Here is a 26,778-nt window from a genome sequence, read left to right on the forward strand (position 1 = left end):
GTGATTGTCGCATTGGCTCAGTACTGGTAGCTAGATGAAACAGAAATGATTTGTTCATTTCCCAACTGAGTCGTGTATGAGTCTTTGGATAATTTTTCACGTGACCTGAATAGGTTTAGTAGAGGAAACAGATACCTCATTCCCTTTTGCCTGACCGCTGTGTTTAGAATACTAACACGTGAATTATATTCGTTCACAAGTTATACTGACTGTTTTGTTATTTTCACTTTACATTTACACTTATTTCAGCGCAGTGTAATTGTTCGCCCTGATGATTAAATACTAGTGCGTTAATAAATAACAATTTCAATTCATACAAACTGTCATAATGCATTATGTTAATACGGGAATTTTTCTTTTAAAATAGTATCTGCTGGTTTACATTCACTAACATATACATGAGAGTATGATAAATGTTTGCAGTGGACGTATTCATGCCATTGAATTGGCTATGAAATCTTGAGCCAACCAATTTTACTGAACGAGATTCAAAGAACTGAGTCAGTAAAATGATCCTAACTCCCCATCACTACTGTGCCAATTTTACTTAGATGGAGCCAAACCCACTAAGGCTAGGCACTGATCCTAGTGGTCGGGAGCTCTTCCATTGTGAATGACAAAAAATGCTACATTTTTGTTAATGCTGCGGGTTATTGTTGTTCTGTTGTGGATGAATGCTTTTGGTCACTCAGTGGTGTGTAGGCCTATATTGTACATGTGAATATACCCTTTTTTTGTTGTGAATGGGTAAATGTATTTATGTATTTATTCATTTTGCAAAATAGCCTACTACTGGACATAGTGTCACATTCTATAGGCCCTCCTAGCCTATTGTTAATGGAATTTAGCAGGGACTCTAAATTCTCTGTCTCGATTGACTGACTAACTCCACATCATCTAAGTGTTCTCATTCTCCTGAAAACTGACAGACCACCCACGTGAATGAATACAGAGGAATTATTTTTTTAATGGTCCACGTATTTGGAATCTTTGCCATGTTCTTGGGAAAGTTGTCGGCCCCTGGCGTCAAACTTGGAAAAGCAGCGCCTAAGAAGTTTGCTGCAATTTGAGACTCTTGTTTTGCCACGTAGCTTGAACTTCTCGATGGGAAGATACCTCTTGTGCCCCAAATGTTTTTGAACATTGCAAAGTTTTTTATTGTGGTAAGTTAATTGACCTCAATTGTGCAACCGTGCATGGCCAGTCGCACTATACTATCTGTCGTTTAACGGAATACTAATAGGCTACAACTAGGCTACAGCAATAAAATGTTAACGGCTGATTCCATACATTTTTTTTTACAAAATAAAAACATCAGTTGTAGGCTTAATGGCTTATGTTTGTAAAAGTGTCATGCACGCAGCTTTGAATTAAGTTTGTATTGGGTTATGCAACAATTTCTACTCTTAAATTAAGATAATTTAATGGAATTGTTTACATGGTTGTCATTTCTCGATGTAGGCTGGACACATCGTTAATGTATAAGGGATATTGCTGGATCTTTCTGGTATTCAGGGTGCAACAGGCTACAATTTTTAGGCTAACAATAGGCAGGTTTGGGCTGAAAGCCAAATGTTAAAGTGCATTGTAGGTCACAGACAGAAGTATTTTCAGTCTACCTACGTAGGTTAGCATATCCTGTGGCAATATAAGATAATTCAAGTAGACTCCGCTCAATAGGCCCTGGCCACAGTAGAATTGATGCAGTAGGCCTACGCGTTAAATTCTCCAATGTTATCCTCTCCCATTTCATTGGATAGCATATAACCTGCCTATGTGACATGCTCTTAATCATGTGAACGTCTTAACCCTTTATCACATTCAAGTTGAGAAATGATTGAATTAACTAAACAGGACACGTTGTTGAGGCAAAGTGCCCTTCAATAAAATTATGTGCAACAACAAGGGGGTTGTCATGACTACAGAGCTGGATTGGCTCTTGTGTGCTCCCTTCTGTCGCGAGCACAGGACACTGTGCAAGCCGCAAAGCGCTTCTTATTTTTTAACTCTCAAATTAGATTCATGTTACTTTTTTCTTCTTCTTTTTTTTATTATCGTTGATTACATTTTGGAAACCCTTTGCAGAGCCTGTGTGAAATTCCAATCGCAAGGTGAGATGTGTGGAAAGGGAAATGAATAATGGGTAAGTATATAACGATTTTGTTTAAAAGTAGCCTAATTCTATTTAAGTACTAAATTGTTTTAATTAAGTTAATATTTTTATTAGATTACGTTTTTAATATTTTATTATGTTGATAAAGATCATCACTCAACTGTGAATTTATTTAATATTTAGAATGAAAGATGACGACTGCATTCTGCTTATCATCACCAACCATGTTGTTGTCTGTCTGGAAAATCTGTGAAAATGAAATATTCAAGTTTGTCAATAAGAAAAAAAAAAAAATGTATTGTTACCACAAAAATATTGTCAAATATCAAGATACAAGCTCACATTTTTGCATTAATAGTTCGCTAGGCCATTGTATTACAACTTTGCAAATCGTGTCTCGCAAAGAGAAAAATCTGTTCTAGTTCGAGTCCAGTCCAGTCCTAAACTCATAAAACCTTGACCAGAGAATGGCAGAGCTTCCTTAGCTTGGTCAATGACAGGCATGGAATTATGCCAGATTGATTAACATATCTGTTAACATATTTTGCACATGAAAGACACACACACCTTGATCTGAGATGCACGGTTCTGCTGTTAGATTTCAGTGAAAACATGCTTCCCTTTACTGATATAGATGATGATTTTGAACAGTATAATTTATTTGATCAAAGCACACACATATCTTGTTCGATGTTCTTTAATTTTATGAAGCTTTATTTTTTGAAAGTTGGCAATGGCTTTACAATAGAACATACAAAAAAAAAACGTCTAAACTGCTACTCACACTCTCATTTTCTTTCTAGGTTGTTCTATCCTGGTCCTCTCCAGTGTAGTATCCATATTGGGTGGCCTAGTGTTTGGCTATGAACTGGGTATTATCTCAGGGGCTCTGCTTCAGCTCCAGACAGAGTTCAGGCTCACCTGCTTCCAACAGGAGGCTGTGGTCAGTGCCCTCCTGGTGGGTGCCTTGCTGGCCTCCCTGGTGGGTGGTTGTCTCATTGACCGCCATGGACGCAAGAACTCAATTCTCTTCAGCAACGTCCTGATCCTGGGTGGAAGCCTGGTCCTGCTCTGCAGCTCCTTCCTAGCACTGGTGGTCGGCAGGATGACAGTTGGCTTCGCCATGTGCATCTCCTCCATGTCCTGCTGTATCTTTGTGTCCGAGATGGTGTCCCCCAAACACAGGGGCTTGCTGGTGACCCTTTATGAAGCTGGCGTCACTGTGGGCATCCTGGCAGCTTATGGAATGAATTATATCCTGGCTGACACCAAGGGAGGGTGGAAATATATGTTTGGTTTAGCCATCCCACCCACTATGGGTCAGTTAGTCTCCCTTGGGTTTCTTCCGTGCAGTGCAAGAGCCTCTGTGAGCCGAAGAGCAGGAAGGCACAGTAAAAGAAGCCTTAGTAATTCTATTGAAAATCCTGAAGAAAGGGAAATGGACATCATGTCCAACAGACTTGATAATGCTACACAATACAGTACACTAGGCCTTTTTCAGCGTAAGGACAATATGAGGAGCAGGACTATTATTGGGCTGGGCTTGGTCCTCTTCCAGCAGTTCACAGGTCAGCCCAACGTCCTTCTCTACGCCTCAACTATATTTCATTCGGTAGGGTTCCAGAGTGACTCCTCGGCCATTCTGGCGTCGGTGGGGCTGGGGGTGGTAAAAGTCATCGCCACGTTAGTGTCCATGGTGTTTGCTGACAGGGTGGGCCGAAGGCCTCTCCTTATCGGCGGGTGTGCAGTGATGGCGGTGTGCTTAATGACCATCGGACTTTTGAGCGGATGTTCTGTGCTGAGCACAAAGAGACTCTGTAGCACTGGGAATTACATCAACAGCACTGATGATCGGCCAGGGTTGGACATCTCCATTGGTAGTTCTCTTAGGCACCTGAATACGACAAACACCAGGGAGGGCAACTATGACTCAGTCAATTTGCTTGACATTTTCCCAAGCTCTTTGATTCCAGAACCATCTCAATATGTTCATGATGGATGGGTTAACTGGATTGTCTTAATCTGCCTAATGGCAGTGGTTTTTGCCTATTCAGTTGGATTTGGACCAAGTAAGTATCCTTCTAGTTCAGGAAAACATATCATTTTTTTCCCAATAATTAAAATCAATCTTTAAAATGCCCCAAAAAAGACAGATAAGAATGCATGTTAATTCCTTCCTATGTTGACAGTTTTGATGATTTCTTGCACATGCACCTTGAAGGTGTGCATGTGGACACCTTCCACATGCTCTTGGATAACGTTTCTGAAATTGATACTATAACTTGAAATTATTTTACAAATCTGTCTTCACTCACTTTCTCTGGCCCTTAATATACCTCCTATAATAATAATCCTACATTTTGCTTGCACATTGAACAGTGACATGGCTCATTCTGAGTGAAATATTCCCTTCTGGTGTTAGAGGGAGGGCGTTTGCATTCACCAACTGTTTCAACTGGGCTGCCAACCTACTGGTTACTTTCTCTTTCTTGAATGTCATTGGTAAGTCTTAGTCTAATTTATGTTTATAGTAACATAGGGTGCATTGTAAATTGCGCAGCGTAAGTTTCAAGTAGATAGTAGTTGGCTTTTAGTAGTAAAAGCCAAAAAGTTATTAACTATAGTTAATTGAATAAACTGTGAAGTTATTTTTAGGGAAAAGTTCAAATGTCTGAAAATTTGTATCATTAGCAATGTCTCTATGATCTTGGGATACATTTTTTTCCAAGGCTTTTATCGGGTTAACCATTTTTATGATCATCAAACTGATTGAAAAATTTGAGGAAAGCAAACGTAAGGTTACCAAGATATAAAGTCAAGTGTTTGTTCACAGATGTGATTGGTCTGTCTGGAATGTTCCTTCTCTACGGACTGATTGGAGTGGCAGCTGTGGTATTCTTCTACTTCATGCTACCAGAAACCAAGGGGAAGTCTTTGGAGGAGATAGACAAGGAGCTCCGTCTGAAAAGGTAACACCAAAGATTAACATAGGTTTTGATCAAAGTTGATCTTTCAAACTGTGAGCTCAGCGGGATCTCCTACTTGTTTTTCGCAGGGTGCCGAAGAGTGACAAGTGCTGCAGCATCATTAGTTGGAGAGTCACTTCCCCAGAGTACCAAAGAGTGCAGGTAGTTAGCTCAGCAACCTAATCCAGGAGGTGGTTGTCTACGTGTATTACACAAGCCCCATGATCATCATGAAATGCCATTTTATCTGAAACCAGGCATGATTGCCTATTTTGTCAGGTTACTCTGCCAGGAAACCATTGTGAATTTGTTGCACAGGTGTTCTATATTTATTTGGTGAGTCAATATTTCAGTTTGTAATTAAGTAGAAATAATTTGTCATTGATAATAAAGAAAATTTTGGTTTTAAGTCATGGAATCAGAATTTGCAGGATACTATAAAATTATATTCCTAATAATTAGTGGAGGGTTAACATCGGAACACCCAATTTCAGAATACACAAGAACTCTGGAACCCAACAAGAGTTTTGAGACATTTGATAAATAAAACATGTTTATTTACACAACTTTTCAAATACTAGTCTTCTACATGGGGACATAAAAATATATACAGTGATGTAAGGACTCATACTTTATAATCAAGTTGATTTTGCATGTATTGTAGTCATTGCATGTTGAGAAATTTCCAATGGAAAAAAGATGCATATGTACAGCAGTGTCTTCGCTCACAAGCCTTCCATCTCTGGCACTAAAACACTGGGAAAATTCAACCCGTCACTAACACTTTTTTCCACATCTAAGCGTAGGCGATCAATCACAAGCCCTACCTCTGAAACAAACTAAATACAAAAAAAGGAAAAACATCTTACTTTCCTCCAAAACACAAGTACAGAAACATTTAATTCAACTCAACTCCGGTGCAATTATAATCTGTTTATATTTTACACAACCTATTTTTTCTCCACAAATCAGTATTCAGCTCACATTATGCATTTTCAAGAGTAACTCTTTCTCCCCTCACAGAACTTTGAATGTTTGGTAAGTCTCTTTCCAAGATTGAGTAAGCTTTGGTTATGACTTGAAGTAATTCAAGAAACTGGAAAGCAGCAAGTATGAAGGAAAATAAAATAACCCTGAATGGATACATTTGTAATCAAAAAGGACAATGCATCAGGGCCATTTCAACACAAAACTGAACGTCATTCAGCACTCTACAGCATTTCAGTACAAAAACAAAAAACGATGAGGGGAAACATATCAAAGGCCTGGTATCTAGTCTAAGAGAACGGCAAGTCAAAATTATTCAGGCAAGAGGTGTTGAAGTGTCCTTTAGAATATGCAGATTGAGGAGGCTTCAGAGTACTCACCTGGAGCAGGGAACAGCACCAAAACCCTTCTGTGTACCACAGAAGAGAGCCTTGTGAGGTGGGGTGGTTACAGTTCTAGACTGAGTTTGAGAATTGCTTACAGTTGTTCTTGCCAAGTATTTAGCTTTTGTCAATAACCTACCCAGTGTATTTGGAATATACTGTACAGACAAATGTCCATCACTCATTTTTAGACAGTGAACATATGCACACATACACACGCATTATTTAGCTTGCTACTATTATGTTGTCAAAATGAAAGGAATACCTGTATGTTTTCACGACACAGACAGAACATTCATTTCAAATGTCAGGTTGAACGCGTTCATTCTGAGAAGAGGAACAGTCAGACGGTAATACGTTCAGGTGAATTGGACTGGCAGAATGGCACCGGTCGGTCGTCCGCCCTCCCCAGGAAGTAGGAGGAGCCATCCATTACTGGGGTACACTAGCAGCAGCGGGCATGGGGGTGCTCATGGCAGTGGTGGCAGCAGAGAGGACAGGTGAGCCCGTCAGCGCGCCCAGGGCAGTAGACGCCGGCAGGGCAGAGATTCCTGGGTAGAGGACAAGATCAAAACACTATGAATTGATACATCCTCCTCTTTCTGGTTTTGTTAACCAAACCGTCTGGAAACTTTTGGAAAAGGAACTTCCCATCTAAAATCCCTCTCTCCATCATTCAGCTACCATCGGCAGTCATGTGGCGACAGGTGATTCCCAGGGTCCAAGAAATCACGTTTAAGTGAGATTAAGTCAACGCGTTATTATCGCATTAACTTCCAACAGCCCTAGTTTAAATGAAGCCCTTCTTTTCACTATGTGGAGATGTGGATATTCACTGATTCAGAGATCTCAGTCAAGCAAACAGGTTTAATTCAATCCACAAACGTCAGCTGCTAGATTTGATTTCATCCCATTCCTAACAACACAGTGATTCTTTCCTGTGCATGTGTACTCACCAGTGATCATGCCGGCTGTGCTCACAGCTGTATTCCCACCGGGCAGGTTAGCTGAACCCGCCATTCGAGACTGGTCTTTCACAATAGGATCTGTGTGGGCAAAAAACAATGCCACGTTACACAGTCATGAAACATTTTTTTACAGCCTAAAACAACTGCAAATCCCTCATGTTGGAGTGTATCGGGAAAGGGTTCCACGGTTCCTGGTCCTACAAACGGAACCATCCGTGTCCTAGAGGGCTAAGTGGGAGCTCTTCCTACTCACAGAAGTAGGTGTGCTCCATGGCCTCGCGGGCCGTCAGACGGGCCTGGTGGTCGTAGCGCAGCAGCTTGTCCAGGAAGTCCAGCGCCTCGGGGCTCACCAGGTGCTGGTTCTCGCTGTGGACAAACCTCTCCCACCGCTTACGAGAGTGCCTGAGGGGAGAATGAGTCACAGAGACAGGCTAACCAAAACAGTTGGGGCTAGGGTTATACTAGGGTTGAGGTTACCTCATACCAGGAAACCACCAGCCCAAAAAGTCATATTAAAGCCATGAAAATAGGTTCAACTTAACACCACCTATAACATGGAATTTTCTTTTGTTTTAAATTCCATTTGATGTTAACACCATTTTAAAACAGAGACTGCATGTGTAGAAAGAAAACATTAAAAACAGCAAGTGCATACCTTCCCAGGATGTCATTGAAGCGGGGTTCCAGCTCAATGTTGTACTTGTCAATGTAGTCATACAGGTCTTCAGTCCCCAGCACCTTGGCTATCCTCACCAACTAGGGAAAGATAACGGGTGGGGGTCAACGAATGGGTCACTTCATCTGTAGGTATTGTTACCATTCGGACCAGAGAAACCACAGCAGAGAAAGTAAAGACAGACAAGGTGAGAGAGACAGACAGAAACAAGGAGCAAGAGACAGTGAAAAAGACAGACAGACTGTGTGTGTGTGAGATTACCTGGTCATAGTTATCATGGCCGTGGAAGAAAGGCTCTTTCCTGAAAATCATGCTGGCCAGCATGCAGCCCAGACTCCACATATCCAGACTGTAGTCATACATCTGGAGGACGGAAGAAACAGAGAGAGACAGGTGGTTCATGTGCTGGATATGAGAACAATGTACAATGATTGTTGATGGGAGTCCAGCATCATCTTATCTGTACAGGAATAACTCCACCCAACTTTTCAACGACTAATACACTAGTGATATGCCCTTCAAGCAAAAACACAATATTGAAAAAAAATACAAAAAATTCGATATTTGAACTGTGTATTCGGTACTATTCCATGGTTCTTTGAAGACCGATTCAGGCTTTTCACAACTGTCTTGTTGGTTGATATGATGCAATGCTCGTCTAAATTAGGCAGAATCCAAAACAGAACCTTCTTCCTTTTGTCTGGATCTATGGATGGTCCTTCTTCTGGGTGATCGCTCACAAATTACTGCACAAGGTGGCAGACTAATATGCTTGCATTACCTGGAGAGCTTGCACTGCACCTTATATTCATTATTATTTTGAAGGAGATGCTAACACAACTATCCGAGAGCTGTAGGACTCTTTGGCTTTGTGCGTTTCTACCGTTTACAGCAACACCCAATATCAGCGTCAGCAACCAGCTTAGAGGTCCATTACCACCACCTTCTGGCAGTAATAATGAGTTCCTTCCTACCAGGCACCGGCAAGGGAAAACAATATTTAAGACAAGACGATAGTCGCATAAACTAGATGAGTACTACTACCAAAGAGTTCCGCCAGACAACGCACCTGGTAGTCGACTAGCAGCTCGGGTCCTTTGAAGTAGCGGGACGCCACCCTGACATTGTACTCCTGTCCTGGATGGTAAAACTCAGCCAGACCCCAGTCAATAAGGCGCAGCTGAGAACACACAATAGTGTATTTCAAGTGAAGGTATGCACTGAAGGATAAAGACAATGTATAGCATATCTTGAAATTGAAAACCCCCTGACCAACGACACTACCGTAATCAAACAGCAATTATACTTCTGTCCACAAGAAGTACAATATGTTCCACTTACAGTCAAGTTAAATGCATTTATTAAACAAGGCCCTTTATTGGTGATGTCCTGGGAAGGTGTTTGGGGAAACAGACGCAGGCATCCACCCCATCGCGTGTCGACACTCACCTTGCGGTGTTCGTGATCAATCATCACGTTGTGCGGTTTCACGTCCCTGTGCATAATCCCCATGCTGTGGCAGTAATCGAGGGCCTACAGAACAAGATCCAAAATGCCATCAGTCAGCGATTAGGCTGTTTTTTTTCTCCATGGTAAACCAATAATGGCCAGAGGTGACAAAAAACTGAGGTGGTTTTCTACCCAGCTGTGTGTCCACATGCACACTCACACTTTGGTAGGGAAATCACAGGCCCTACCCTTCAGCCCAAATCCAACAAGGATTCTTTCAAGAGGTCCACAGGGATGAACGGTATGGCACCCACCTTTAGGATTTCGTACATGTAGAATCGAATGTCGTAGTCCGTTAGAGTCTGGTACAATTGCTGGCAGTGCAAACACAAAAGTGTATACGTTTATTACATGGTATTCCGTGTGGCGGAATTAAGCTAACTGCACACTTTCTTTGGGTACAGTATCTTCTGTCAGTACAGAAAGTTATCAACACTTTGTGAACTCATCACAATGTGCCAGTGATGAACTGAAAGAAAGAGAAGCTGTGCTGGACGTGTATCTCCTTCCACACATACACACACAGGGGAGGCGAAAAGCATGTCAAGAAAGGAGGTTTCTCATATGAATACAGCGACACCATGTCGGAAGATCTCCTTGGGGAACTTACAAAAAAGATGTGTGATCTTACCTTAAAGTCAGTATTGTTGACATGTTCAAAGACCAAGGCAGGTGTACGGGACTGGAAAAAGGACGGGGGGGGGGGGGGGGGGGGGGGGGGGGGGGGGTACATGTTATTTCAGGCCGTCTGAATAAAGACATTTTTATTTTTCACAATGGAGCATTAGTATGGGGCCTGGTTTCTACACACCACTGGGTCTTTAACGATATCTATGAGGGAGATAATGTTAGGCCCTCCTCTCAGGTTCTCCAGTATCTTGATTTCACGCTTGATCTTCTTTTTCTTCACAGGCTGTACCGGGGGATAAACACCATTTGGATACATTTTAATCTAGGGAATTTGTCTGATAAACAAGCCTGTTGTCATTGTCCACAAGACTTCAGTACGGGCTGTGTGTGTGAAGTGCTGCCTGCATGGCCCCACCTTGAGTATTTTCACCACCACCTTCTCGTTGTTTGTGATGTTGATGGCTTCAAAGACCTCACTGTACTTCCCACGCCCCAGCTTTCTCACCAACTGGAAGTCGTCTTGGTTTCTGCAAACAGGAAATAAACATTAGCCCCCCCCCCGACTAAAGACTAAACAAAACCTCCAACAAAACTTTGATGACATAAGGTAGAAAAGTTAGTCTTTTGGTTTGAATATATCACGAAAGCTTCAGGTTATCATGTCAGCCATGTTTGTGTTCTACACACCCCCATTCCACCACATGAGACTCGTAGTCCCAGTACTCCCTGGGGCGGTGTGTGTTGACCTCTGTGTACACGCGGGCCCGGCTAGGCACGGGTCCTGACATGTCCCACAGCTTGGCAGAGGTGAGGAAGGGGAGGCTGTTACCACACCAGCAAAGGATGGATAAGGAAGGAGGAAGGGAAGGAGGGAGGGAGGTAGGGAGGGAGGGGAAGGAGGGGGGGTAAGATCTCTTCCTGACAGGGCAAGGGGTTTAAGGGGGGCCTCGCCTGTGGGCAAGGGGCCACTGGAGGTGCCTTGGGACAGCTAAAACAGGGAGAGGGAAAACAGGCATGAGTTAAATATGAGGCACTCATCTAGCATCCATAATCTAATTAGTAGTCAATTTCACCCCCAGATGGTGAGGCTAATTCTAAGTATTCATAGATTTCCAAATACAAGGGTTTCACTGCAGTCAGCGATATATTGTCACCTATGCTTGCAGGTTAGACTGACAATCTTGAGAGGCTAAAAGAAGTTCAACAGCTCTACATTTGAAATTCCCCAAATGGAAGCTACAAATCTTTCACCACCCCTGAAGTATTGACACACAATTACTGAAGCTGGACGGAGGTCAGCAACGTGATTATTGATCTCTACGAATGGCTGAATCAATTCTCTCAATGTCATAGATAGTAGCCTATCAGGCTAAATATAGAAACATATAGCAAAATGTACAAAACATTTTTAAAGAAACCAACAGCGTCATGCCATCGTAGCCAACGCCATGCTGCGGTGTTTCCAGTAATGGTTGTGAAAACGTACCACGAGCTGACAACGTTAGCTACATACCTACAACTTGGGTGTTGACATTGCATATGTACAATGCATTGAATGGTGGTAGTAAATCCAGCAGATACCAGCAAGTTAGGTGACTTGTTGTGTCAACGTACATTAGCTAAGCTAACTTTAACAAGTCCTTTCAATCCTGGCATTTTAATCTTTCATGGAAGTCTAATCGTTAGACACCGTTCTCCATCTTATAGTAGGTTTAACTGCTACCTTACAGGCTTGCTTTATAGCCGATTTATGTTCTCTAGCTAGTCATAATATAATCCTCGTTGATTCCCCTGTACAATAAACTAAAAATCTGATTACTTATGTTACCTAAATCTGATTACCTATTGTCGAGTCAAACATCATAGGCATATGTTCCTCGATTTAACAACGGAAGCCGATTCTACATATCTGCTGTAATGTATGAAACTGTTTCAAGGAAGGAAGGAAGGACAGTACATTTACTCATTTGGAAAATATACAGCAGTGATTAGTGTACTGTAGCTACAGAAATAAATCAAGCTGGCCGGACTGATGCCCATTACGTCTGCTGCTGTGTGGCTAGCCCACCACAAATTAGACTAGCTAGAGCTACCTAGGATAGATAATATAGTTCAAATTCACAGGCGGTTTACAGATTGCTGGTGCTACTACTCAGGATACATTTTCACAAGTGCTATTTTAGGCTAATGGTAATGTTAACGTTGTGTTTGAAATTATATTCCCTGAGCAGGTGTCATATAGAAACTAACGCTACTGTACTCTACTGTAACATGATAGTTTGTTAGCTTCACTAAACTACTAGTGACTACTAGTAGTGGTTATGCTTAGTTTAATGAACGTAAGGCACACTACCAGCTAGCTAAAGCTAAGATAGTAGCAATGGGTTGCTAAAGAACGAGTCTCACTTGTACTGTAGCAGTCTGAGCTAGCTAACACATCAACCAGCTAGCTAGCTTTGTACTGACGCTAGCTAGCAAGCTAACCCTCGCTAAACGAGCGATCTGAAATTTAGAAAGCTAGGCAACTCCAACATTTTTATGAATACATACATTTGACAATGGACCCAATGCCCAAATCCACACCTACCTTGGGGAGTAAGTCGTGATCCCAAATTTTATCAACAAATCTGACTTTTAACAAAGTTCCTTCTTTTCCCTCTGCTGTATACTCGTCTCTTGAGTGTGATTTCTGCTGTCTCAGAGACAATATGGCTGACAATACCGCCACATAAACTACTTACTGGGCCGTATACGGTCGGGGTACCTCTAATCAGCCCCCAAACATATTTTAACTATATTTTGTTAGAAAAATAGCTTTAACTAGTTTAAACTGAATTCTTTTTGGTTTAAATCAATCGAGTGTAGGATTTTAAGTATTTTATATATATCTGATATGGTCGACAATAACGAACTTTGACAAGTTGGTCTTGAGCTGTACCGCCCGCTTATGGGATCTACTATCACCGTAATTACAGGAAGTAAATATTACCAGAAAGGAAGTGAAATGTTTCGGCATTTATTTTGACTCGTAGTCTGTATATGAAATTTGAGTAATACCAGAGAATGTCTAGTAATACTGTACTGTATTCAAAAACCGGCCAAGAGGCAAAAATGATCGAAATGTGCTTTATATGTGGCTTAAATAACAATGATTCAAGCACGAGGGCTAATTTCGCCCCATACTTTTATACCACAAGGGGGTGACATTTTACACGGCATATCTACTTAAAACTATGAAACTGGCACAACGTACAATCAACATGATTACCCACAATGATACACCCTGAAGGCATTTATGATCGACTTAATATAAATATAAACTGCACATTAGGTATTTTTCAATGAAGCTGACAATATTACCGGACTTAAAAGCCCCAAAAAATGATTGGTTGTAATTTAACTAGCGTAACCACTTTTTGTCACAGTAATTATGTTATGTGTTCTAAACATGGACAGCACTCAATCAAAAATTGTTCCAAAGGTTGTTAGGGTTACATTTTCTGTCTGTGAGGTTATGTATTGTGCTCCATAGGATCCTTGATTGAGGATATCCTTTCAATAATTGCTCCTTGTGTCTGTACACCCAGTTCACTCAACAAATACCTGAGAACATAAGGAAACTGGCACAAAATACTTATTATTTAGATGTTATGATAAATATTTGGAGTGTCAGGACATGCACACAATGCACACATTGAGATATAACCAGCTTGTACATTTTAAAGAAATCCTCAACTACACAGGCCGATCTTTCACTGCTAGCTTTGACAGCTCCCCATAACCCATATGAATCTGTGCTCACGTAATTCTGAATACACAGACCAGCATTTGCTGTGATGATGTAAATTAGGCAGTCTCTTTCCTTCCAAAAAGATACTTGTGCGCTCGTATTATTTCAGAATTTTGAAAACAACAAGAAATCTCAGAATAAGTCGCCTTCTGGCCGCAGTGTGAAGGACCCCTCCCTGTGTCTAAGGCCCAGAAGCAGGAGCCAGCGACACACAGTAATCAGGGCCCAGCCCCGGTAGACTGATATTGTCTGTGGTAATGTCTCAGGGATTTCCTACACTTCCTCCTGCACACTGTAGGGAAACAATAGCTCCCAAATTGTCCATCGGGTGGAAAGTGTATCAACAGCAATGCTGTTTGGTACACACACACACACATACACACACACACACATACACACAGGGGCGTATGCCTATGAGTTGACCTAGGGTTCCCCCCACCCCCTAGTGTTTTCTTTATGTTATGTAAGAATCAGAGAACTAGTCAGATGCCAGGATCGGCCTGATAGAGAGCTTTATAAGTAGACGTGTAGTGAAGTTAGTGAAGCTAGTGATGCTTTTGAAGCATGGACATGCCACTGCAGTGCAAGGTAACTGAGTTAGCTGGTCCTGACTTCCATACAAAGTTCAGTATTTCTCCCGGCAAACACACACGCACACACAATACTGTCCCCCTCCCTCTTTCTGGCTATGGTTAGGGTTGCTTGGCTGTCTAGAATTGGATTGCTCCCCACACTCCCACTCCACACCCATGAGTGGAAAATAATCATAAAAAGTCGGAAGCAGCGTATCCAACTTGTTGTCTCATGAAAGCGGGAGGGGGGGGGCCTCTGTGCGTGTCTGATGCCGTTGATCTCCCCTGACACATAGGTTGGACAGGAAGGTATAGGTTGAGCAGTAGGAAGAGAATTCTGTCAAGTGTTTGAGATACAGTACCATAAGGGTTTGTTTTGGTCAGAGCATGATGGTATTGGTGGACAAGAACTGTATCACAATCGTACCCCTTCATCTTATCTGTCCCATGGTATCTCCTGGAAATGACTACCAGATGGGGAGATTTAGAAAGTTCTGGTGAGGACTTTGACAACGTAATTTTAGTCGTAATGTTTATTTTATTGTGTGCAGAAACTAGTTCTGAACCACGAATAATCATTTCATGCAAATGCCTTGCGTTGCTATACTCTTGTTTCATTAAAGTCAAACACACACATAACAATAGTCATGTTGTATATGCCCCTATACTTCAACTATATTGCACAGCAACACTCTTCACCCTTTTCACCAGTAACTCTATCAGCCAAGTATCCTTTACCTTTTGACGTATACAGACCTAAAACATAGAATGGGGAATACCACCCATTCCCACCCAGGAATTAAAATTAGAAGCTGGACATCTGGGTCCCATGCAGCTGATGTCAAGACTGGCGCTGACCCAGGAGCCGGGCCCCACAGGGAGGGCCTCTACAGGGCCGACCGCTCAGCTTCTTCCTTCCTTCTGTGATATCTTCCTGCCCTGGGGGCCTCTGGGAGCCATTTGACAGGGGTAGCAGGATAAGCTCACGCAGCAGCTTCTAATTAGCCTGGCTCTGACAGCAGGTGGAGAGGCGGGCGGGTTGTCAGGAGAGTTTTATGCAAGAGTGTAGTTATTTGGACGGGCTAAGGAGGTTGCACATACGTGATTCTTTTAGACTTTCTCTACAAATTGTCAGTTCCACACGTTATAAGCATGTTTATGTCTGTTATGTCTTACATGAAGATTCCTCATTCTTCATATAACCATAAATCATATTACTGCTGGGATTGGTATAAACAAGCAGACTCACAGTATGAAAACCAAAAACTGACATCATGCTTAGGTTAGTTGTCTGTAAGTTTGGGATCATCAGAAAGTCATATATTCTTCAAGTTTAAAAGCAAACAATCGATTCCCAAACACAAACACACACACAATTCACACTTCACAACCAACAAGGGAAGACACAGGCATGAATCAACACACTTACTCACACCAACTTTGACCTCGTATCGTACCTCTCCACCAGAGACTTCCTTATGATTTACACCATTAATTTATCAGCAGCTGTGTTTAGCTCGACACAGGCTGCTAGGTGATATTGGCTGTGACTAACCAACAACACATGTGCATTAAACACCCCTGAGATTCACTTGGACTCAGCAGTGTCAAAGAACTACAGACCCTTTGTCTTGTACGCCCTGGTAGCCCTACACACTTCATAGACACTCAGATAATGCGTCAAGTGCAGTGGGAACATTTTAAATTTGAGGTTTATGGCCATATACTCCATTTATTACACAATTTTAACCCACTTTTGAATGAACACCGCATAAGATCCGGATAGTCTTCCCCATTTCCCATTATTTATGTGGAGAATGATAATTCTCAGAAATGTATATACTGTGTGGCCTTTCCTGTTTTTGCATGACCTTTGTACAGATATTATGATGATTCAGTGTGATTCATGTCTTCCTCACACGCTGGTATTTGCCCATACCTACACCACACATACAGGCTTCCAGTTAGCCATTTACGCATGGGTCAAGTATAAGTACAGGGAAAGACCCTAGACAAGACTGATTGCTTCCTCTTTTGAGATTGCTTGGCATGGGTCAAAAGCAAAAGGTAAAAGTATATTGGAATTTCCCACCAGCCACTTAATGGCGGTATCCATCAGGTCTTTGGGGCCAACTTTTTGGGGGGCTTATCTCACATAGAGAAAGTAAACCTGTGTTACTGTAAGAGGCGATTGGCTGATGAAATTGCTCAAATGGAAGTTTCTATGAAAACATCACCACACAACACAAAATGGCCAGACAAGTAGGATAAATGTCAGAGTAGCGACAAATACAACTATGTCAAAAATATATTTAATTTCAAAGTATACAAAATGTGTTAAAAAGACAACATAACAAGCTGTCTCTCGAACAGTGTTCAATCAACATATTTTCTTTCAATTTTTGCCAGATGCCCCTGTGAATGATTGTAGAGCCAGTTGTTTGGGTGGAACAGTCTTTTCTCTCTCCATTCCTGAAATGGTCTTTGTGGCAAAGCGTTTTTCCATAGATTGATTCTCTGTCCTTTACATTGGTGAGTAATCGTTTTTCTCCCATGATGTTTGGCCTGGGCTTGGGTTCAACATTCCTCAGAGGCAGACAATTTGGGTTTTAACGCCGATTCATCCGCAGTGTACTCGCTCCATGCAATTTCAGGGTGCCATGCATTTTGGCACAGTCTCTCCCTTCTTTCATCTATGAACAAAATGTATGTTAACACAAGGACTTGTATTTACCATTGCTCAACACGTTACTTTAACCACCAAATAGTCTGAAACAACTTCTTGGATCAAAACAGAATTCCCATGTTTTAATTCTCTGATATTTGCCCCAAGGTCACTTTTAGTACAGAGACTTTAAATAGTTTACTGCACTTGCACATCAGTTATTGCATGTCAGACCTTGTTACTGCCTTTAAAGGATAGTTTTGCATGCAAAATGATATTTATAACTATGTCCCAACAGGGAAATCCCAACATGGAGATGGATCACATCCAACATCCTTAAGTTAATTCCCGGAACACAGCTTGGCCAGGGATTCAAGTAAATTAATTAGTTGGGATTGCAATTTGAAAATGTGAAAACAAATGTGAAAAGTTTTAATTTGACAAAGTATTAGCGGTATATATAGCCTAGCCTATAGCCTTGCAAGTATAGACTTAATCAAAACACACGTCGTCACCATGCGCCTTTGTAAAGTATAAAGTGTTATATATAAATGACACATCTGTTAAAAAACATTTACACATTTCACATTTGACACGATTACATACCCCTTTTCGCTGACTGCTCAAGCAAAATGTGCATATCGTTTTCGGTTGCTTGGCCTCTCCATCACGCGCGCGGTACACTGCGCTCAGACAAGGCTGCCCATCCTCGCGCCCATCCCCAAGCACGAGAACGTTGGCCAGATGCGAGATATAGCTGGAGGCCAGTCGGAGAGTTTCAATTTTGGAAAGCTTTCTGTCCATCGGCTCGGTGGGTATTAGTGTTCTGAGCGCAGTGAAGGCGGTGTTGACACTCTGTGTACGGTCTCGTTCCCTGGCGTTTGCTGCGTTTCGTTGTTTGACAACAACCACCCCACCAACCCCAACGACGCGAGAAATCTTTCGGTATTTCCCTGAGCTGGCACAGCATCCGTAGCTCTGATCCGAGCTACCGTCACTCTCGCTCCTGTTTTCGTCGTCGTCGGACATCATGTTGAGGTCAGGAGGTGGGTAGGAAAACGGATGAGTTGATATTGGCCTCAACATTGTAAAAGCCATGATAAACTAAATTATTAAAACCGAAGCCAGTAATACAATCTCAAAAATTCCCGCTTTAACAGCAAAATAGTTTGCCAATCACCAGAATTAATTTATGTAGACTGACAACTATGCCGTTTGCAATTGAAACGGGAAAGAATTCCACTTCTAAAAAATAAAGATTGACATGTCCCCCATAGGATGGTCCGCCGGATGGTCAGTGTGCTCTTATAGCTTAGACTGCCGTAGCTCTGCAACACAAGGGGAGTGGTTCTACAGTCATGCTGTGAGCCAATAGTGTTGTTTGGGACCTCTATCCCAAAAAACTCTGGATTGTACACTATACAACTAGACACGGTGTTGGTTTATCCATGTGGTCTCTAACATGTTTTATGTTTGAACATTTTTATTAAAAAAACATTCTTTCAAAATAACATCCTTTCAGAATATCTCATTATTGCCTAGGCTAAATACACATTATTTAATATAATGATCAATGTCAACAATAGGATTAGTCAAAAAAGCTTTGAAAAAAGAGTCAGTTGGAAATGATTGCAGTGTTTGTTGAAAGTGAGAGAATGTGCGTGATTAAACTTTGCACAGTAGACATTGGCAAGATGGTACAAAGTGCTCCATTAGAAATAGTTCACGATATGTACAATTAAACAGCACAATAAGAACTCACTGTCCATCGTCAGAGGCTGATCTACCAGTGGCTCAACAGTGTGCCCCACTAAGTTTGTCTAATGGGTTAAGTGCTGTGTGGGTAAATAAACACTAAGCAGATGCTGGCTGGAGCTGACCAAGACCCCATTAGACTTTCTCTGTGGAAAAGCAAATGGCTTCCAGATTGAACAGTAGAGAGTGTCATCAAAGGGGCCTGTTTTCACAAACACAACCTCTTGACAGGCCTCTGGTTTGGGCTCAGCTGCACCAACAACAGTGACCTGCAGAAGACCCAGTTCCACTCATAAACCAGGACACTGTAGATTTTTACTGCTCTTGCCCGGAGCAGCAACACGACCCCTACACATACACACACTTTCTCTTCTCCATCTCACAGTTTGGAAGTGTACATTCTTTGACCCCCTCTAAGGAATGTCATTCAAAACCTGTTGAGGTGATTAGGGGGTTAATGAAGTGTGTGTGTGTGTGTATGTGGTGGGTGAGGTGTGAAGTTAGAAATGAATTGTTGCAGCTAAATAAAGAGATGGGGGATATCAAAAGTAATCAAACCAACAAAATTGTTTTGAGAGGACGAAAAAATATTACAGACAATTTGTAGCCTGTTAAATCCTTGGATTTCCATAGTGCATGAGGTAACTGGAGCAATCTGGAGCTCAGAGCAGCTTCTCTGGACTGCCTGACTGACTTACTCCCCCGTCCGTACGTCCAGCTGTTCTTGATGGAGTAGGTAAATCAACATGTCTGACCACAGAGTCTTTGCTCAGCATGTCTCCACAGCACTAGTCTGCTGAAGCTAACACAATATTGTGGCTGACTTGGTCGTTATCTTATCACTTAGAGTGCTTGTAGTTTAAAACCGGCTTATGTCATATGACCATGTTCATTTTTAAAACATTAGCCTTTTCCAACCTGTGCTCAAATCCCGGCATACATGAAAGATGCACTTCTTTAGTTTCCTGTTAAGTTCGTTTTTTGAAGTTCACCTTAACTTACAGTATTCCTACAATAGGATGTATCATTTTAAAAGACTATACTGTATTTGAAATCAATTTAATGTTGACAGTAGCTACAGCGAGTCGTTTGAGGTAAACATGAAATATAAAAATAGGGAATATACTGTACATTTCAGTTGCATAATATGCTTAACACGTGTAAGATGGCTTATGACCTGTTTTTGATGGACACATCTTCAAATGGGCATGGTTTTGATCATTTATATCCTTGAAACATTTGTTTTCTTTTAGGGTGGTGGGTGAAAGCAGCGTGACTAGATACATCCAAAAGGGGTCTTTATGTTTCATTCATCCTCCTTGAGAGAACTGAGAGGACAGGAGCAACAGTATAGGCTTTCATGTGACCCCAAAACGTTCCCTTTAGATAATGCTCTGCCTTTACCCCTCAACCCCCCTCCCTGCCCCCCTCCCTGGCTCCTGCCTGCCTTCAGTCTCTGTCTCTGTCTGTCTCCTTCTCTTTCCCTCTCTCCCTCTCACCTCAAGATACAGATCTTCTTGCACAGCAGTTGCCATCTTGAAGAATCAGGACAGGTGGGGATTCCCTGCCAGTAAAACAAACAAATGGTCATCCTGACCAGCAGACAAAACCTATATCCCACGCACAAGACAAAATGGGTTTTCAGTAAGTGATTTGAGATTTACTTTGTATTTGTATTTTCACAAAAAACATGTTACCATGGTCAAGTTATGACATCAGCATGATTCACTGTGTACAGAACCCAAGAGAATGACATTTTACAGTGTAGTTTTATAGTGGAACTATTTCTCTTGCGCTAAAAACAATATTGTCCAGGGGAAACTAAAAACATATCTTTCGGGATGGATATCCAAAAGCAGGTGACGTCCCTTTGGACCCCAGGGCAGATAAACTAACTTGTTGTCACTCCAGCCACCACTCCTCACTCCTTAGAATCTGCGCTCCTTACCAGACAACCCGACTGTCAAACCTCCTTGTAACAGGAAGTCTCCTCACACGCGACGTCAACTGCGGGCCGTCTTTTTCTTCTGGCCCATGTTAGACGACTTCCTCCTGGGTCACTGTGGACCCGCGGGCCCCTTGTCTTTTCTCCGGTCAATGAGTTTATCAGGCCAGACATATCGACAAGACAGCCATAAAAGCTTGTCTCTCCTGTTCCAACTTCTAAAGACAGATATTTGATAAAGGAGACTATTAAAAAGGCCATCCGCTCTAGCCTTCCAGTGACCCTACCTGCTCTGGATATGGGGGATGGCTGGAGGTCTGTGTTTGTCTTCCTCCTTCATAGACCAAAGACAAGAGAGAGGCTGGCGCCCTACCATAACTGTGTAGCTACACATACAGTAGGGTAAAGCTGTTACGACTGCATCCTTTCTAGGAGAATGTGGTTTTGTGTATGTCTGTGAGAGTTTAGAAGGTATTTGAGGTAAGTTAATGTTGGATAGTGTTTGTGTGCATTCTTTCACAGAAATGCATATGATTGAGTATACATGCATTTGCGTGTGTTTTCATGAGCAGCATTGTGTCTCAATATAGTCTTGACAGCACATTGGACTGCATAGCTGATTCTTCTCTGGGGACCAGGGGTCTAAGAGGAGCCAGAGGGGGAGGGGGGGGGCGGGAGGGGGGGGATTAGGCCCATTTGGACCAGTCGGGGTAGGGCAGCCTGGTTCTCATGACACCTGACCCAGTACATATCCTGTCCCCAGCCCTCTAGCATGGTGTTGTGAGGGGGATAAAGTGGAGCCAGGAGAAGTCTTTGACCCAAAAGAAGGCTCTGGACCACAGGTTAAGCTGGGGTGTCTAAACACACAAAGAGGAAATCTGTACAATGCACTCCGAATGCTACGTGAGTGAGTTTCCACTTTCATGTGTGTGAAATGTCACTCACCTTTCTTGTTAGTATTTGAGGTTGGTAACATGCAAGAAATGTATGCTTAATTTGTGTACATTGACACAAATTAAAATCATGTGACCCAGTGATGGATTTCTTCTTCCAGAGAAGACATAATTTCAGGTACAGTGACTTGTTTTTTATTGTTATTTGGCCAATGCACAGTGGATAGTTTGTTTTGATGTACTTACTTTACCTTACATTCAGTGAATGCGATTTCCCCCTCTGCTGGGCAGCAGAGATACTACAGTTCAGAACAGGATGACCATATTGAAACATGAGAGAGATCATGACATTCTACATCTTTCAAGGAGTCTCCCAAAAATGTTTTTGGAAGTATATGCTCAATTTATTTGAGACACTGAAATGTCAGATGTTTTACTGTCAGATGTTTTCGGTTTGAAAGATTCTGAAAGAATGTTGATTTCTAGAATAATGATATCCTGATTAAGACCCGATCCTGATAACGTTTCAAGTCATTAAATGGCTGGCTGATGTTGATATTATATTTAGTGAGGACCTTGTAGCAATGTCAATTTAAAAATATTAATTGAAGTTAATTAAACATTCAATGTTTTATGGCTACATAGAGTCAGTTACAGTAGCCCATAAAGATAACATATTAATTCATAATATCAAAACTTCATAAAATTGGGAAAGATAATACTTTTCACATTGGAAGTATAACCACGTTTTGTGTGCGGATATTGTGTCGATAGGTTCAAACGTAGGTTTAAAAGACCTTTCTCCTTTATAGTGCATAGATTTACATATCAATTACTAACATGGTTGAGACCATTTACAGCATTGACTTTTTGTTGAAATATAATACAGAGTTTTATTAATCAGAAGTTCAATTTATAAATTAAATAAATAGATGCACAGTGCACAATTGCACAATTAATTAAGAAATAAATAATCAATCATATAATCTGATCAATAAATAGTCAATACTACATAAATAAATGAATAAATACACAAATACACAATTATAGAGAAATTGATGGTCATTAAGAGCTCTCTGGTTAACAAAATATTACTGGAAATATTGCAGCCTAATAAACAGTGCATCTTTTAGAAATTGAGTCCACACATCCACCTTTGCGCTTTAAGTCAGTTATTAATATTATCTTCCAGTTGTAAGAGGAAACGTAAGTGGCGTTATTGCTTTCATTAAAGGCGGGAGCAGGAAGACGTGCGAGAGAGATTTCAGTTATTTAAATCACCTCTTGATATTAAATGTATTTTCTGAAGTGCTAACTGAATGTGTCTTAACTTGGATGGGACAAAGTTCCAAAATGTTGTTGTTGTTGTTGTGGATGTGACTTGCTCAGTCTTCGGAGCCGCAGTCATCCTCGTCCCCAGACCCTTTGAAACAGGCGGACTCATAGTGCTTGTTCAGGTAAGACTTCAGCGCGAAGCTCTTGTCACACCGTTTGCAGGTGTAGTGCTTGAAGGCAGAGTGTGTCTGCATATGGGCGCGGAGGTTGGATCGGTCGGCGAAAGCTTTGCCACAGTGGGCGCAGGCAAAGGGCTTCTCCCCCGTGTGTGACCTCATGTGACCCTGAAGGAGCCAGGGTCGGCTGAATGCCTTGCCGCATACGTTGCACTCGTGGCGCAAGTCGTGAGTGAGCATGTGCATGGCGAGTGCAGGCATGGATACGTACGCCTTATGACAGGTGGGGCACTTCCTGGCCTGCTGGCTGTCCAGACTGCGGTGCGTCTGCTTGTGGCGACTCAGGTTGGAGGAGGTGGCATAGGTTTTGCCGCACTCGCCGCACGTGTAACTTCCTGGCCCCTTTGACTTGCCCTTGGTTGGTGTTGACTCTGTAGAGGTCACTTCGTCGCTGCTGTCAGGGTTGCTTCCCTTGCGGGGGCACCTCTGAGTGGTCGCTCTCCGGGAGCGTCCATCGGAGATGAGGAAGGCGGGGGAAAAGCCCTCGGAGCTCTCGGACTCCAGACAGCTGCTGCTGTCCGACTCGGCAGCGCTGGAGCGGGGGCTGTCGGGATGCTCCATGTCGTGGTCGGAGAAGTCTTCCCCCCCGCTCCCCCCCCCTGCGTTCCTCGGGGAGTACAGGGGTCCTGAGGAGAGGACTTTGGGGACCCCTCTCGGCAACCCTGCCTCCTTTGTGTTCTGGCACACCGAGGGAATGAGGTAATCCTGGATGTATCCTGCATAAAGAGACAGACTTAGCCTGAAATATATTCACAAAGAGATTTTGATAAACACTTCCTAACTCTAAAAGTAAAGAAAGACAAATGTTCTATTTGAAGAATTCCAATATTTTGTATAGACACATTTATGTATGACTCATTGGTTCTTTATTCAGATTGTCAGCTAAACTAGTGAAAGACCATTGACTGTATCCTGAGGCTTTGCAGATCAATAGGAAATTGCATACAGGAAACCGTTTGCAAGTGCCTGGTTCAGCAAGCTCTGTGAATGAAATATTAATGACCCTTCAGTGCTCACGTTTTACAGCGGATCAATAAGTCATCAGGCTCAAACAAGTGCTATCATAAATATCTGAATGGAAAGTGCAGGCAGATACAGAAGTCCAATGCACAATGACAAAATAAAATTTGCCACACATTGATAATGCAAAAAACACTTGGCTCGCCTCAACAGGCCACTGATCCACCTGTTATTGGCCCATGCCAGCGTATCTAAATCTGTGATTGTAGCAGCAGACACACAGAATGTCTGAGTAGAGAAATCCCTAAACCGCTAAATCATTTTAATCAGATCATTGCCCCATCTGGGGTGTTTTGAAAGTGCTGGGAGGACGGTAATGGGGATATTGAGTGACAGGTGGAGTGTTATTTGGGCAAAATGGGGAAGGAAGGACTTAGAGTGTGTGCATGTGTGTGTGTGTGTGTGTGTTGGGGGATGAAGGAGTGGGGTGGTGGGTGGTGGGTGGGGGTTCATAGTCTGATCTTGACAGCAGTGCGCAGTGTACTGCACTCCCCCCTGCAACACAAAGGGAACTAGACAGCTGGCATCCTAAATCTGGGGGGGACAAATGATGTGGTGAGCCCAAGCTTCGGAGATGCTCAGTGACATTCCACACCAAAAAAACACGACACATATCCATAGACCTTCATTGAAATGCACTTGTAGAAGTAATGTATATGTGAAGTTTACAGTACTCTCAATGAACAAAAGAAGCTTATTCTCAAACATCTGACATTCTATACGTCCAATCGATACACTTCCTTCACAGAGCCTACTTCTCTCTATACCAGAGACAGATTGGGTTGCCGCAATCCTAACCCCTGTGGATGTGTAACGTCCTGTAAGATCAGATAGAGTGGGGGCTGGAGGGATGGAAGGATGAAGGGATGGAGGGATGAAGCACAGGGGGTTGGTGGATGATAAGAGAAAGACTCAAGGGCAACGGCACCAACGAAGGACAAATGGGTCCCATGTGGGGATCTGCTTTCTACAGAGGTTGCAGAATTCATAAAGGCTACGGCCAGGCGCCGATGCTTGCATCCACGTACGTTCATTATGCATGTAGACAATAGTCTTAAAGCTCCCCCAAAGCCTACTGTGTGATGTGGTCTAGTATTAAGCTGATTGTTCTGGCATGACCTGAATACTATTTAGCGTTGCTGAAATTAGAAAACAAAAGTCTGGAGGCATGGTGTGTGTGTATGTGTGCGTGTGTGTGTGTGCATTTAGGGGGTAGGGTGTTGTGGGGAATTAGGAAGCAAACAACAACACAGCCCCCACATCGGGGGGTGCAACAGGAATAAATATGTTGATCTGTTATTTTGTTTTTGTTTCAGCATTTTCTGTTCTTTAAGTGCGGTACAAATGAACACCAACAACAAATCTCACACATAAAATAACATCAACTTGATTAATGAAAATACATCTAATTGACAGAAAAAAACTAAGAGCACATGGCATTCCAGCAGAGGAAAACATGTTTTGTTGTTCCATACACTCACTCACCATTTTCACTTAAACGGACCGCCAAGTTGGTTGCAGACTCGGTGATGGCACGTGTCACAGAATAAGATCCAGTCGAGTGATGGTGGTGAGGATGATGATGACCGGAGGTAGCGAAGTCATGGACTTTCAGCTGTTTAACCAAAAAGGAACGTGGCATTTTCACAACAGTCAAAAGCACTAGAGCCACATGGAAATATTACGGAAAAAAAATACAAAAACACTTGAAGACTAAGTGTAAGAAACCAAAATGGAGGCTGATGACGTAAATAATGATGCTCTGGAAATGTTCCTCTTAAAAAGAAATTGAAAAAAAGAAAACTATTTTTGGCCTGAATATCCTCTATGCCCAGAGAAGAGAGATAGAAAAGGTTGGAAAGGGACAGAAGGCTGGTGAAAGGACAGAGAGGAGAGAGAGAAATGAAGTACAGAGGGAGAGAGACAGAGAGGAGAGAGATGACTACTAGCTGAGCTCAGCACTAACGCAGCCTTTTATATGGGGCACGAGCCCCCAAAGATCAGGTGGTGCTTTGGAAAAGGGAGCTTCTTAGCATTAATCCATCAAACATCCCCAGGGACACACATCAAATTACCACAAGCCGTCTGTGCATCCCCGCACACACACAACCACATGCGTGAGGGTGCACACAGGCTTATACACGCACACACACTCCCTTTCTCATACACACACTCCCACTGCAGCTAAACTTGCCCCTTCCCCCTCCTCGCTTTCACCCCTTCATCCCTTTCCCTAGCAAAGAAAGGAGAGCAGACAATAGCATGGTGGGAGCACATGGGTGACACTACAGACAGCATCTTGTCCCCCCATTGTCTTGAAATGAAGTCGCTAACACAGTTTATGCTGCCCTGAAAAAATCGGCCTCTCCCTCCCTCTATCTCTCTCTCTCGCTCT

At 42.4% G+C, this 26,778-nt stretch overlaps 4 protein-coding genes across 4 annotated transcripts; 1 reads left to right on the plus strand and 3 right to left on the minus strand.

The window, feature by feature from the left end:
• The first annotated feature begins 1,051 nt into the window (after nucleotides 1–1,051).
• Nucleotides 1,052–6,202, plus strand: slc2a10 (solute carrier family 2 member 10). The gene is made up of 6 exons (XM_047025347.1): nucleotides 1,052–1,163; nucleotides 2,086–2,143; nucleotides 2,917–4,182; nucleotides 4,493–4,615; nucleotides 4,947–5,082; nucleotides 5,169–6,202. Exons 2-6 carry the CDS (start codon nucleotides 2,140–2,142, stop codon nucleotides 5,260–5,262), a joined length of 1,623 nt encoding a protein of 540 aa, XP_046881303.1. The 5' UTR covers nucleotides 1,052–1,163; nucleotides 2,086–2,139; the 3' UTR covers nucleotides 5,263–6,202.
• csnk2a4 (casein kinase 2, alpha 4 polypeptide) lies at nucleotides 5,615–13,182 on the minus strand. The gene is made up of 13 exons (XM_047025348.1): nucleotides 12,820–13,182; nucleotides 10,920–11,220; nucleotides 10,648–10,759; nucleotides 10,414–10,515; nucleotides 10,234–10,284; nucleotides 9,857–9,916; nucleotides 9,543–9,626; nucleotides 9,163–9,273; nucleotides 8,355–8,456; nucleotides 8,073–8,173; nucleotides 7,671–7,819; nucleotides 7,406–7,495; nucleotides 5,615–7,000 (listed from the first exon to the last, which is right to left on the minus strand). The coding sequence occupies exons 2-13, from the start codon at nucleotides 11,018–11,020 to the stop codon at nucleotides 6,882–6,884; spliced, it is 1,182 nt and encodes a 393-aa protein (XP_046881304.1). The 5' UTR covers nucleotides 11,021–11,220; nucleotides 12,820–13,182; the 3' UTR covers nucleotides 5,615–6,881.
• A 3,708-nt stretch (nucleotides 13,183–16,890) lies between these two features.
• On the minus strand, nucleotides 16,891–18,580 carry LOC124471116 (transcription factor 15-like). The gene is made up of 2 exons (XM_047025467.1): nucleotides 17,866–18,580; nucleotides 16,891–17,287 (listed from the first exon to the last, which is right to left on the minus strand). The coding sequence occupies exons 1-2, from the start codon at nucleotides 18,355–18,357 to the stop codon at nucleotides 17,204–17,206; spliced, it is 576 nt and encodes a 191-aa protein (XP_046881423.1). The 5' UTR covers nucleotides 18,358–18,580; the 3' UTR covers nucleotides 16,891–17,203.
• Nucleotides 18,581–23,237: 4,657 nt separating this feature from the next.
• On the minus strand, nucleotides 23,238–26,074 carry LOC124471674 (transcriptional repressor scratch 2-like). The gene is made up of 2 exons (XM_047026243.1): nucleotides 25,869–26,074; nucleotides 23,238–24,079 (listed from the first exon to the last, which is right to left on the minus strand). The coding sequence occupies exons 1-2, from the start codon at nucleotides 26,023–26,025 to the stop codon at nucleotides 23,238–23,240; spliced, it is 999 nt and encodes a 332-aa protein (XP_046882199.1). The 5' UTR covers nucleotides 26,026–26,074.
• Nucleotides 26,075–26,778: the final 704 nt, after the last annotated feature.

Source organism: Hypomesus transpacificus, chromosome 9 (assembly GCF_021917145.1).
Source record: "Hypomesus transpacificus isolate Combined female chromosome 9, fHypTra1, whole genome shotgun sequence".
In the NCBI taxonomy this organism is placed as follows: Eukaryota; Metazoa; Chordata; class Actinopteri; order Osmeriformes; family Osmeridae; genus Hypomesus; species Hypomesus transpacificus.